This window comes from Chelon labrosus (genome assembly GCF_963514085.1).
Source record: "Chelon labrosus genome assembly, chromosome: 9".
NCBI classification, from domain to species: domain Eukaryota; kingdom Metazoa; phylum Chordata; class Actinopteri; order Mugiliformes; family Mugilidae; genus Chelon; species Chelon labrosus.
Genome location: NC_140359.1, coordinates 6616254 through 6630979, shown reverse-complemented (window position 1 = coordinate 6630979; position 14726 = coordinate 6616254). Strand labels below are relative to the sequence as shown.

The following is a 14726-nucleotide window of genomic DNA, read 5'->3' as shown; positions in this document are numbered from 1 at the left end:
GTTGAAGCCGCTTTGGCAATAATATAGCTTTGAGTCTTTGGTAAGTCTCTACATTCTCCAGAAAAAATCCTCTAGATTGCATAGGAAATGTTCCTGCCATCTTCACACCTCTGCACTGAGAGGGAGCTTTGGCTGAGTCACTCAGGGACTGATTCATCCCAAGCCACTCCCAACATTCAGGGCATCGTGACTGTTGCCCTGGAAGGTGCATCACCAGCTCTCAGATGCACTCTGATCCATGTGGCGATAGTATTAGCCAGGTGACAAGCAATGCCTGGAGTACTCAGTTGAAAATATACACATCAGACCAGAGGAATAACTTGTCTCATGAGTTCTTTAAATGAAGCTGAAGAGAAAATTCAATAAGGATGATCTGTTCACACATTCAGTGTGTATCTTCCTCCACAATCACTTGAGACTATTTCTGCTTCTCCATTCTCTACATTCCCCATGAATCACTTCACTACACCTGTCCAGTGATCTGTTCCCCGTTCTTGAAATTAATTTTCACCTTTCAGTCATTTGTCTCGTCATCTCCATTCATTCATGATCATTCTTTAGTTATTGGGCTTTTTATTCATTTAATAGGCGGTAGATGAGAGAGAGAGGAAGTGATGGGGTGAGAAAGAGGGTTTGACACATAGCAAAGAGCACAGGCTGGAATTGTTTCTGTAGACTATAGCCTCCAGTCATGGGGTCTCCAGTCAACAAGGCGAGCTAAAGTGGATGCCCCGAAGCTCTTGTTACTTCAAAATATGTTGGTCTTCCTCTCCTTATTGACATGCTGTTTGGCAAGCTTCAAGGATGCCGTTATGTGCCCAGTCAATTATCTTTTATAGATGGTCCCAACGACACCCACAGACCACTGGTTCTAATCACTTGACTCACCAACTTCAAAATTCTTCTACAAAATCCAAAATCTACACCTAAATACAACACTACAAAAGAAAAAAATCACAAAGTGGCCTAGAAGCACCAACATTCCTATTTTGCTTTTTAGCAAACCAGTTACAATACACAGTCCAATAGATACACAATGATAATCACAACAATTCCTGGATAGACCTTGAACAAAATCAATGCAAAAACACTTCAGCTGCAGATATTCCCTTCCTACCACCCACAATAAAGAAACATTTCAACTCTGACAGGCTGGTGGAAAGTAAACAAAATCACACAATCCTCACTATCACCATGTAGATATACCCCAATATGGCATAGTCCAGATTTTCAACTGTGCAACAATACAGTCCACTTCTCATCACGGACACATAAAGGTATCACTCATCTTCACCACCTGTCCAAAGCAACAGTTTCATATCATTCCAAACACTAGTCTGGAAGCACAGAGTGGTTTATGAAAGTTACAAACTCCAAAACATAATATCTAAAATGTATAAACTTATATCAAACATGGACACAACAATTACAATACCAAAGACAAAATGTGAAAATGATCTGGCTTTCACAAAAAAATCTCTACATATCAGTCACTGGCTCAACAGAAAACATCATTTTTTTTTAAATTTTCTACACATGATAGACTTGTATAACAATGACAACGAAATGTATAACATATGCATAATCCTTTAACATTTTTATGACCCTTTAATAACATCTTTATGGTTGGAATTACAATGTTTTCCTTCACGAGGTCATTACACTGAGGATGTTGCGAGAAAACAAGTGATAAGGGACTGACAGCACTCACATTACCATGGAAACCACATACCTAGATTATCTGTATAAAAGCTGTGTGTGCAGGGGAAAGAAAGAACCTGCAATTAGACTCTTTGTTAATTGCTCATTAAAGAAACCTTTCTGACTTCTGACCAGACTCTCTCGAAGTTCTTTTTCCATCGCATTCAGAGCAAACAAGGACAACAACAATTATCCATACTTTTTTCACCACAGTGCATTTGGATTCAGGCTGCTAAGAGTTGAAGCACAGGGGAGGGAAGGGGCCAGGCCATGATCATCCAAACTTCCCTACAGCGTTTAGACTGACAGCTCCCTAAAAACACAGGCTTCCTCCTCAGGGTCTGGGAGCTGTTTTGCTGTTTTGGAACGGATCTGGTGATGGGTCGGTTCTCTCCTGGCCCGGTCTGGGGGCGGCTCAGATCCACAAAATGTTGCAGTTAAAAAAAAATAAATGAAACAAAATGCCTCCACTGACCTAACCACGGTTGCATCACTCTGGGGCTCCTGAAAGTCTTTTTTTCCTCATTTCATGTTCCCTTAACAGAAATTTTCATCCTTAATATTATACTGTTTGTATTTGTGTGTATGTTGTACGTCGTGTATGTGCATACCACACAAATCATCAATATCCAGGATTCATATCCATACCATAATAATCACCACTTTCATATTATGCCATATACAGTATATGGCATATATAATATAAAAATGTTTTTCTTTATCCTTTTTGTCTCTCTTTCATGCAGCCGTCCATCTCCCCTTTTTCTTCCTTACATACATATACCTTCCAGATTCACCAGTATGACTATGCACCCATGCACACAGCCTATGCTGGTGCGAGCCATTTATACTTGTGCACTCGTCAGTCTGGCTCGCTCTGTAAAAACGCCACCCAAATGCTAGTTGGCGTTGGGTCTTTTTTGCCAGTCGGGTTAATTTTTGTTTCTACTTCCTGCTTCACTTTCAACAATGGCAACTAAAACATTCGCCAAAGACGAGTTCTCCAAATGTTTTTTTATCTCTGAACCTCCTCAGTTAACCTTTCCACGATGTGTTCCATCTTTATGTTTTTTAAAGCAAAGTGTTGGGTCTAGAGCAGAGGCTGCGCTAGACTTTTTCGTTGTCCGTCAGTTTGACTGACAGGGTCATAAAAATCCCGTCATAACCCATTTTTACCCGTCACTTTAATTTTTTTAAATGATAATAATGACATATTCAATAGCATTTAATTTTAATTCATTTTTAATTAATATTCAGTAGCTGTGGAAAAAAAAGATTTGATTCAGATTTAAGTCACCCATCAGGAGAACTTCTGTTAAGAGTATCTGATCTCACAATAAATGGATTCTCAGTCATCAGTCTCAGTTATCAGTCAGTGCCTCTTAAGAATGGTCTGTGGCTCTTTTATGTGAGTACTCACTAACAGGGAGGTAAATTAAGTATTAAGTATTAAGTTAAAAACTCACTCAGTGAGTTTGCTTGGTGTGAGTCCCTGAGAATTAATTTTCTATTGTGAATGACTCTCTGTGCATCTTGTTAATCTGCAGTTATATGTTTAAATGTAAGCCACAAGTCCGTTGGTCACGGAGTATTGATTTTGTCTTTGAGCTATTCCTTTGGAGTGAAGATTAATATCACTTGAAAGGGGACAATCACTGTTAACTAAACAAGGTAACTCATGCAAAACTAAATCTTAAAAAAAAATGTTTTAATTCACCAACTAGCTCATTACTGTAACCTAAATTATTTTCCTTTTATTGATTTAGGACGTCTCAGAAATTAAACTGTTTTCAGTAAATTATGTTTCACTGACTTATTTAATAGTTAATTCAGTGTGTTTACTACAAAAATCTGTTAAATTTGTTAAAACATTACATAGTAAAACAAATTCCTCACTTAATAATAATGCTTTCTGAAAATCAAACTATAAATCCTCTTCAATGCCTTATAACCAAAAAAACTCCTTTCTGCAGCTGTCCTCTTGAGAAATTCTCCCATCTCATCACAGTCCTCTATCAACACCTTTCCCACTGATTAGCAGGACACTATTTCATCTGTCTTTCTACACAAGATGCTGCTGTGCTTCTCTGGCATCTACGTTTCTATAACCAGGCAATGGCGATTTTGTTAAACTCAGATTTACGCTTTGTGGTTTAAATGTAAGAATTGAGTTTACAAGTTGCACCTGTGAGCTAAATTTGAAAGTTTGAGACTGAACTTGATGAATTAATTTCAATATTCACCATTTCTTTGCCAATATAACAATAACAGATGACAGAAACTTCTATGTGTGGTATTGTGCTTAATGATACATTTGTCTGTGAATAACGGTCATTTGAATAAATTATGTAATTATGTTTATTATTAGCTTTATATAATGCAAAGGGTCACCTGAAGACAAGTGTACCACGGTTTCCCGTACAGTGTTAATACTATTTACTCTGCCATGGTCTCAAAACAAATTGGAAATATTTTTGCACATTTCAAACAACGTTGTTTTACCTATTGCTCCCGAAAGAATCTCTTTCTTGCTCCACTCTCAGAGGATTTCCAAGTATAAAAGGCTCAATATACCACAGAATAAGTGGATTATTTCTTACTAGGGCCGGGACTTTAACGCGTTAATTAAGATTAATTAATTACACAAAAATAACGCGTTAATTTTTTTTAACGCATTTTAATCACACTTATTTTTGCACCGCGGAACGTTTCTCACTGGATGAGTTTCGGCGGACCGATTATACTGGAGCACCAACTAGCGTTCATTACCAGTGTCCTCAACAAGCAGCGGGTGCTGCCGTGAGCCCCTCTCCCGTCCCAAAGCACTCACAGGCGGTCAGTCTCACAGTAGCCCCGCGCAGCAGCGGTCAGAGCAGAGAGGGAGAACCACGCCACCGCGTCCAGACTGCAAACGAATGACGCATGCGCAAAGCTGCCGCTGATCGCGCCCTGGTTTACAGAGCGGGATGTAAATGTTTCTTCACTGTCACACTAAAATAATAATCCATTTAGATTGTTAATTTTGTCAAGTAAAAACCGTTTGTTCAAAAAATGTTAAAAATATTCTAGTTATGGCAAAAAATGCTCATGTTCTTCTGTGCCTGTGACTTGTAGTCTAGAAACTAAACCAAACTTAAGAAAACTAAAAAAAAAAAAAAAAAAAAAAAATGCCAATACCAAGCCCGGATAAAGGAGGCGCGTTAATAATACAGCGTCCATCACAATTACATCCAAAAGGTAAATTATGCAAATTAGCCGATGACGTCATTTAGCGACTTCTAGCGACTTTTAGGACAGCCAATACCTACTTTCCTTTCCTGAGGAGTTGGCAACACTGTTCATTACTTCAGACAACAACAAACCACAGTGAACATGAAAGAAGAAGCTGATGAGACCGCTTTGGTTGGCCCCGTGGATGGGAAATTTAGTCATTATTCAATGGTATACTAAAAATCCATATGAAAAAAATTACTTCTCACTGTTCTCAGGTCAAATATTTATATGCGATTAAAATGCGATTAATTTCGATTAATTAATTACAAAGCCTCTAATTAATTAGATTAATTTTTTTAATCGAGTCCCGGCCCTATTTCTTACAGAATGACTTCTGAACCATTAGCCTTGCATGTTTTTTTCTTTCTTTTTGACATAAGTACTAAGGCTACTTGGAAGGTGCAAAAGCACAGTATGTTCTTTGCCTAACACACATAAGCATCTCACAGCCTTTAATGTCAGAGCAAACAATACGGTAACTCTGTTCCCTCACTCTGTGAAGGAAATAAAACAAAAAATTAAGTTGATGCTCTTATGGATAATTTCATTTTCTTTCAACCTGGTACATTACCCATGTGGCGACTGAAACTCTATGAGTCATGGTAACTGCGTCATCTCGACCCTCTTTGTGAAGATGCAGGGAAATTATGTGCCACCCAAAACAGCATGCAAACAGCGTATATTGGTGAAAAACTATACAGTCCCTGACAAAAGTCTTGTCACTTATCCATTTTGTAGAAACAACAGTTTATAACCTGACTTTTAATTAATCCATTGGTTTTAGAAATGGCTCATATGAAAGCTAAAACCCTCCCAAATTATGTTTGATATACTAAAATAAATTTGCTTCACTGAAGAAAGATTGATCATTTAATGAACACAGAAAGGTCAGATTTTGGCAAGACAAAAGTTTTGTCGCCTACAGAAAGTAATGTGAAAATTGAACAAATCATTTACTTCAAATACAAAAATATGATGCATAACATCAGTGAATTAAGTACTGGTGCTGTGAGATCCATATTTAATATCTTGTATGACTTCCATGAGCTTGAAGGACTGCATCCATGCGGTTCGACAATGATTCATACAATTTATTGATGAAGTCATCAGGAATAGCAAAGAAAGCAGTCTTACATGCCTCCCAAAGTTCATCAAGATGCTTTGGTTTCGTCTTCCATGCTTCCTCTTTCATTCTTCCCCAGACATGCTCAATGATGTTCATGTCTGGTGACTGGGCTGGCCAGTCCTGGAGCACCTTGATCTTCTTCGCCTTGAGGAACTTTGATGTAGAGATGGAAGTATGCGATGGAGCACCATCCTGCTGCAAAATTTGACCCCTTTTATGGTTGGGAATGTAAGAGGTAGCTAATACTTCTTGATATTTTACGCTATTGATATTGCCTTCCACCCTGCAAATCTCTCGCACACCCCCATACTGGATGTAACCCCAGACCATGATTTTTCCGCCACCAAATTTAACTTTTTTCTGGGTGAATCTCGGATCCATGCGAGCTCCAGTAGGTCTCCTGCAATATTTGCGGCGGCTGTGATGTAATTCAACCGAAGATTCATCTGAGAAATCCACCTTCTGCCACTTTTCCAGCGTCCATCCTTTTAGCAGGCTGTGGGCCTTGGCAAATGCCACACGTTTTTTTAATTGCCTTTTGTTTAGTGCTGGTTTCTGGGCACTGATTCTACCATGGAGGCCATTTCGAGACAGGATTCTACAAACTGTTCTGGTTGACACGGGGACTTGAGGTGACCAGGCCTGGTGGAGCTCTGCTGCAGTGGAAAAGGGGCTGGCCTTGGATTTTCGAGCCAACAAACGGTCCTCCCGAGCAGTTGTCTTGCGGGGTCTGCCGGACCTGGGCTTGTCAAAAACATCTCCAGTCTCTTCAAATCTTTTTCTTATTCTTGTAAGACTGCTTTCTTTGCTATTCCTGATGACTTCATCAATAAATTGTATGAATCATTGTCGAACCGCATGGATGCAGTCCTTCAAGCTCATGGAAGTCATACAAGATATTAAATATGGATCTCACAGCACCAGTACTTAATTCACTGATGTTATGCATTATATTTTTGTATTTGAAGTAAATGATTTGTCCAATTTTCACATTACTTTCTGTAGGCGACAAAACTTTTGTCTTGCCAAAATCTGACCTTTCTGTGTTCATTAAATGATCAATCTTTCTTCAGTGAAGCAAATTTATTTTAGTATATCAAACATAATTTGAGAGGGTTTTAGCTTTCATATGAGCCATTTCTAAAACCAATGGATTAATTAAAAGTCAGGTTATAAACTGTTGTTTCTACAAAATGGATAAGTGACAAGACTTTTGTCAGGGACTGTAAGCTCTCTGCAGCTTTCCAAAAAACATGTTTTGTACATGAATCAATTTGAACATTTGATTTTCAGTCTGACCAAAGAAGAGATTGTGAACGACCACTATGCTAACTGCAATAAGATTATAATGCGATTTCGTATAACCTTAATAAATGCTCAGTATTGTTTTGGATGTGCTATTCAATTAATTTTTTTCGCTTTATAATTTTATTCTTACCACAATGTTACCTTGATGGACAGAGGTGACCTGAGGAGACACACTGACAGTCTGTAACACTCACCGTTCAATCTGTGACAGGAACTTTGTCTCAAAGATGCCCCGAGTCTTGAGTCGCTCAGACACTTTGCCTCTGAACAGCAGGCCCTTGGCAGTAAAATCCATTAACACGTTCCTCACTATCTCCCCAAGGTACATGCCACTGATCATCTTCTCATACCTTCAAGAAAAGAAACACAAACTGAACATTTTCCACACATCCGTGAGATTTACGGTATTCACATTAATAATACTACTTTATATATGCATATATATACATATATATATATGTGTGTATATATATATATATATATATATATATATATAGAGAGAGAGAGAGACACACACACAGTTGAAACCAGATGTTTACATACAGTGTTAAAAGACACAAACATTTTTTCCTCACTGTCTGAAGTTAAATCAGACTAAACCTATCCTGTTTTGGGTCAGTTCGGATTACTAAAATGATTTCTATTTGCTAAATGCCACAATAATGAGAGAGAGAATTTCTAAGAGAATTTTTTATTACTTTCTTCAAAGTCAGAAGTTTACATACACAAAGATCACAATGTCTTTAAACAATGAAGGAAAGCCCTGATGATGATGTCATGGCTTTGGAAGCTTCTGATAGGTTAACAAACAACATCTGAGTTAATTGGAGGCACACCTGTGGATGTATTTTAAGGCTACACCTCAAACACATTGCTTCCTTTTTTGACATCATGGGAAAATCAAAAGAAATCAGCCAAGATATCAGGAAGAGAATTGTGAAGCTTGTAAGCCTGAGAACACCATCCCAGCTGTGAAGTATGGGGGTGGCAGCATCATGTTGTGGGGCTGTTTTGCCGCAGGAGGAACTGGTGCACTTCATAAAATAGACGGCATCATGAGGAAAGAACACTATGTGGAAATATTGAAGCAACATCTCAAGACATCAGCCAGGAAGTTAAAGCTTGGGCGCAAATGGGTCTTCCAAATGGACAATGACCCTAAGCATACTGCCAAAGTAGTTACAAAGTGGCTTAAGGACAACAAAATCAATGTTTTGGAGTGGCCATCACAAAGCCCCGATCTCAATCCCAGAGAAAATTTGTGGGCAGATCTGAAAAGGCGTGTGCGAGCGAGGTGGCCTACAACCCTGACTCAGTTACACAAGTTCTGTCAGGAGGAATGGACCAGAATTCCAGCACACTATTGCGAGAAGCTTGTGGAAGGATACCCAAAACGTTTGACCCAAGTCATACAATTTAAAGGCAATGCTACCGAATACTAAGGAAATGTATGTAAACTTCTGACTTTGAAGTTCTCTCTCTCGTTATTGTGGCATTTGGCAAATAGAAATAATTTTGGTAATCCTAACTGACCTAAAACAGGAGAGGTTTAGTCTGATTTAACTTCAGACAGTGAGGAAAAAAAGTTTATGTGTCTTTTAACACAGTGTATGTAAACATCTGGAATTAAGTGGAATATCTGGTCGGATGTTATCAACTCATAAATGTGTCACATCATTAAACCACAGCACTCTTGACTGGCTTCTCCCACAAGGAAACCAATGTCTGGCCACAATAAATTTGTTTCGGTTCCCAAAGCATTTACTTGGTATTATGTGCGATCTCGGGAAAAAAAAAGAAACACAATGAACTCAAGGACAGGCTTGCAGAGTGAAATTCAGTCAAATACTGAAAAGAATATTCTGTGACCTGAAAGAAAAATTAAGGCTTGGGTCACAAACACATGATTTCTTGGCCATTAAATGCTGTACATGGGGGGCTGAGGAGCATTCAGACCCCTTCACTGTTTAAAAATGGATCATTTAAATATGTAATTTACAAAAGCTAATTCAATACTTTGTTCAAGACCTTCTGGAAGACATTATAGTGCTATTTCTCTGTAAAGGCTTTGACCGCATATATTTGGAAAATTTAACATAACATCAAATTGGATGAGAAGCGTCTGTGCCATCTTCACATCTCTTCACAGAGGGTTTAAGTCTTAGGATGAGGTACTCAAGGACAGTCAGACACTTGGCCCGAGACACTCTAGCTCTAGCTTGTTAGCAAATATACTGAAACATGGAAATCTCTCATTTACAGACTTATTAACCCAGTTGTTGCTGCTAGAGTCCAAACAGAAGTCTACCTGTGGCAAACTGAACTGATTTATTTAGAAACACTTACTCCTACCTATTGAATAGAATGCTAATACATAGTCAATTGCTCAATCAGCAAATCTATCAATCAATCTGTCCACAAATATGTTGGTTATTGTATGGTAGTGAAGTAGTCATAATTTCATATTCGCTTTTCATACACAATAACCCTGCCCCAGCCCCCATACAGCTGTCACAACAAGATGTAACTTGTCTTTATGATCCATCCAGGGTACTGATAATCCAACAAATAGCCTTAGGTTATTTATGAACACTTACAAAATGTGAAAGCTACAACTGTACTGCTCTCTCCTGAGGATCTAAACATCTTCTGCACCACAGAAGCTTTATTTACAGAGTAAATAATGTGTGAAGATAGTTATCTGACATATAACTATGATGATAGCAACAGATCCATACACAGCTGCTAGTTGTGAGAAACTGATAACATGCCTTTTTCTTTGTTTTTTTTTATAACTTTTTAAAATACACTGTCTGCTATTAAATGGGATTTGTGTTTCATTTGAGAGGATAATAGTGTGTGGATTTAATTGCATTATTAACTTGTGAATAAAGTTTTTTAGCATTGCTTGTGTTTCCACAGCTCCTTAAGTGTGCTGATGTGACCTGCAGACTAAAATGGTTGAATGGTTCATACTTTATTGTCCCTTCCTAGTGGCTGATAGATACTGTAGGGCTGAGATTATTACCGAAGAAGATGGAATACTGATTATTAAAAATGTATGATTCAAACTGTCTACCTTGAAACTTCATGGTACAATGAACAATAAACTCCAAATTATGAATATGAATTGGCAGCATTATAGATATTTATAGAACCTTTTTTATAGACATAATGCAAAGTGCCTCAGCTATTCTCTGTTTCTGACTCTTGTGCCTTTTGCATTTATCTGTCTGGCCCTGGCATTCTTTTTCTTACCAGCTCACACTGAGGACTTTCTGCAGCATCTGTCTGATGCTGATGTTCTTTTTGACTGACACAATAACATATTTACTTTGTCATAGTTAACACATCCAGTACCTCTGTTTCCCGGGGAAGTTAGAGCACTCATCAACAGCCCGGTCAAACTCGGTGCAAAAGTCGTCTAGTTCACCATTTTCTCCAAATGCTCCCCATTCCATGTTGACACACATACGACCTTCATCACCCTCGACCACTTCGATGTTCTGCATTTCCTCCATGTAGCAGGCATTGGTTCCTGTGCCTGGATAAAAAAACAACAACAGTAGTTTCATTAAAATAAAACAACATCATTATCATCAAGATCAAAACTAAATATTAAAAACACAAATATTGTCCTTTTATTAAACTTATTGTAATGTTTAAAAACGGGGAGCTTTCAAAAAGGGAGGTGGTAAGAACTCAGACTTACCAACGATGAGTCCCACCTCACATCTGGGGTCCTCATAGCCACAGGTCATCATGGTTCCCACTGTGTCATTAACTACTGCCACAAAGCTCAAGTCAAATTCCTGGAAGCAGAGACAAGAAATTTATTCACAAACATCCATTACATTTAACTTAAAAGCATGAAAATACAAATTCAGAACAGTGATGTAAAGAAAAACACTTATACATGGAAATATATTACATTGGAAACACAGATTAGCTGCCTGTCTACATTCTTCATGTTGTTTTAGTGGGTCTATGTGCTTTACACTCACTGTAGAACATTATTAACTGTAAAGGTGAGGCAACTTTAGCACAATACTTGATATTCATACAAACCCATTTTCTAGTTGCTAATAAAAACAGAATGAATTAATTTGCAAATCATTGACACTGGCACTATACTTAATTGAAAGTGGTACAAAGAGAACGCATCAAATATTGAAACTGAAGAATATATGCTCATATTCAATTTGAAACCAGGACCATTACTTCTGTGTTGTTCCCTAACCCTAACACTGTGTAAGCGTTTGAGAACTGAGCAGCAGTTTTGAAAGCAAAATGTTTCCATTCTGGGTTGTCATAGCATTTCAGATATTCAACAGTTCAATGACTAATATTTTGCATTTCATATTATGGCAAATGTTTTCAATGGGGGAGAGATCTTGACAGCAGGCAGGCCCGTTTAGAAGAAGGACTCTTTCGGTAATAATGGATGTACCGCATGTGGTTTAGCAGTGTCTTACTGAAATAACTCTCCCCTGAAAAAGACATCATCAGGATGGCAGCAAGTGTTGTGCCAAAAGCTGTATACATCACTCTGCAACAATAGTGCTTTCAGAGATGTTTTAGTAGTTCATGAGCACTTTTTTGACACTATTTTTGAACCATTTGCACAATTACTATAAACTATGAATGTGCTATGCATTTACAGATTCCCAAGTTACCCATGCCATGTTCAGTAATCATCTCAGAGGCTGGCTTCTAAGCTGTGTCCTGAAAACAAGTTTGATGGTCCCTCTTCTATTTAGACTGAGGACACAGAAACCATAATTTCCAAGAATACTTTTACACTCTGATTCATCAAATCACAGGACAGTTTTCCATACTGCATCAGTCTGTCTTTCCTGAGTCAATTCACTGATTTCTTCAGCAGAATCATGTCTCTTTATGATACGCTGGTGCCTGAAAGCCTGAAGATTCGATTTAAGGTCTATATAATTAATTAATCTTTAGAAAATGTTTTAAAGTTGGTTATGTGTCTTGGTTAATGAAATCTCCAAATTGTAAAAGTTGAAGATACAGTACCAGGTTTTCAGTTCCCTTTTGTCGCTTCTTTTCAAATCACACTGCCTGGCCACAAAAAAAATCACTACCAACAAAAAAGGTCATACACTAATAATATTTCGTTGGACCGAAATATTGCATTTGCTGTGGCATTGTTTCGATAAGCTTCTGCAATGTCACAAGATTTATTTCCATCCAGTGTTGCATTAATTTTTCACCAAGATCTTGTATTGATGATGGAAAGTCTGACCACTGCACAAAGCCTCCAGCACATCCCAAAGATTCTCAGTGGGGTTAAGATCTGGACTCTGTGGTGGCCAATCCATGTGTGAAAATGATGTCTCATGCTCCCTGAACCACTCTTTCACAATTTGAGCCCGATGAATCCTGGCATTGTCATCTTGGAATATGCCCGTGCCATCAGGGAAGAAACAATCCATGGACTCATCAGACCACATGACCTTCTTCCATTGTTCCAGAGTCCAATCTTTATGCTCCCTAGCAAATTGTAGCCTTTTTTTCCAGTTAGCATCACTGATTAGTGGTTTTCTTAAGGCTACACAGCTGTTCAGTCCCAATCCATTGAGTTCCCTTAGCATTGTACGTGTGGAAATACTCTTACTTTCACTATTAAACATGGCCCTGAGTTCTACTGTTCTTTCTTCGATTCGATTTCAAGTGTTCGCCGATCAATCAGGATTTTTTTCTGACCACATTTCTTCCTCGAAGACGAATCTCCTTAGATGTTTTCTCTGCTTGATGCATGCCAATGATTTGACCCTTCTCAAACAGACTAACATCTTTTCCATGACCACAGGATGTGTCTTTCGACATGGCTGTTTAAGAAATGAGAAGCTACTCATTGCATCAGTTGGGGTTAAAGAACTATAGTGATAGTAATTATCAAATAGGAGGCTTGTACCTATTTGCTTAGTTAAATCCAGATGGCAACGTTTTTTCTGGGCAGGCTGTGTATTTTCAAAATACATTTCCCACTTTCAACATTTGCTATTTTGTCTTTGTACTAGTTTAAATTAAATACGATTTGCAAATCCTTGCATTTTGTTTTTATTCAAAATCCAGAATCCAGAATCCAAAGTCTGTTTTTATAATTTTATAGAGGTCCCATGTCATGAAAATGCATTTCAGTTATGTTTTTATAGCCTTGGAGCCGATCTGAAGTTATCAAGCCAAACACAAAATGATGCTTTTATTTAAATTGTATCTGGCATACAAACTTGTTTGTGGAATGCTTATAGGTTTTGTAGTCGTGGACAGACCCGTGTTTACGACTGCATGAAAAGATATAGTATTTTTCTCTTGATAACTTCATATTGGGTATCCTGGATTTGCACAACAACTCAAACAAACCTTGGGTGCCTTCAAGTTGTTCATAACTGTAAAGAAATCAATTCAACTGACATAAGGAGGCAAAAACCATGTGTGGGTGTAATCCAATTGATTTTTTTTCCCAATAAAGCCTAAGCAAGGTTTTCAAATCTAGTCATAAACAATCTTGTGTGCATGACAATTGTGTGTATATCTAGAAGCAATTTATGACGGAGAGAAAGTGTGAGGTGAATGTAGCTGTCGATAAAAAGAACCTACATTTGGAAACAAATTATACACAAACTCTACAAGGAGCCACAATCAGACGATTTAGATGTGTTCTCTTTATGTAACATTTAATAATAACAGCTATTGCTTCTTCTAGATTACACAATGATGAAAGAGCAGACGACAAAGAGCAGTACAGACTACAGTGATGTCAGACATCCACTGACAAGTGTAAATGGGCCTCTACTAGGGGTAGTACAGACTAGTCGACTTTACTGCTGTGCCATGAAGATTTAAGCAGGAAGTCCACTAGTTGCTGATCACGTGACAATAAGAACTTGGATGCCTCAAAGAAGACAGGTGAGGAGCTCAGTGGGTCATTGCAGCAAACTAGCAGCAGTTCATCTAGAGTGTGGAAATACTTCACTAAAGATAAAGCCCATTCTACCCTGACATGCAGAATATGTAAGTCAGTCCTGAAATACAACAAATGTACTACTGCAATGCACAATCATCTGAAAAGCATCTGCTCACGCTAGCAGAGGAACAGTCAGTTAAAATCCTGGCAACGTCAGTCAATGAACAACTTCACCAAACGACCTGCGCTAACAGAGAGAAGGAGACTGCAGATCAGCAATTTGCTGGTAAATTTCATTGTCTAAAGTTATTAGACCTTTAGCTGCTATACAAGGAAAAGACTTCGGAGATATACCACGTTTTTTATCCCGGTTACAATCTATTATTT

The 14726-nt window shown here is 38.1% G+C and overlaps 1 protein-coding gene across 1 annotated transcript in view; it reads right to left on the bottom strand.

The window, feature by feature from the left end:
* Nucleotides 1-14726, bottom strand: part of hk2 (hexokinase 2) — a 43887-nt gene that overhangs the window by 2837 nt on the left and 26324 nt on the right. Inside the window, exons 14-16 of the mRNA XM_084551091.1 lie at nt 11121-11220; nt 10769-10952; nt 7603-7758 (exon numbers count right to left, since the gene is read on the bottom strand). Of these exons, the coding sequence (XP_084407217.1) occupies nt 7603-7758; nt 10769-10952; nt 11121-11220 (440 nt within the window). The remainder of the gene's footprint in view (nt 1-7602; nt 7759-10768; nt 10953-11120; nt 11221-14726) is intronic.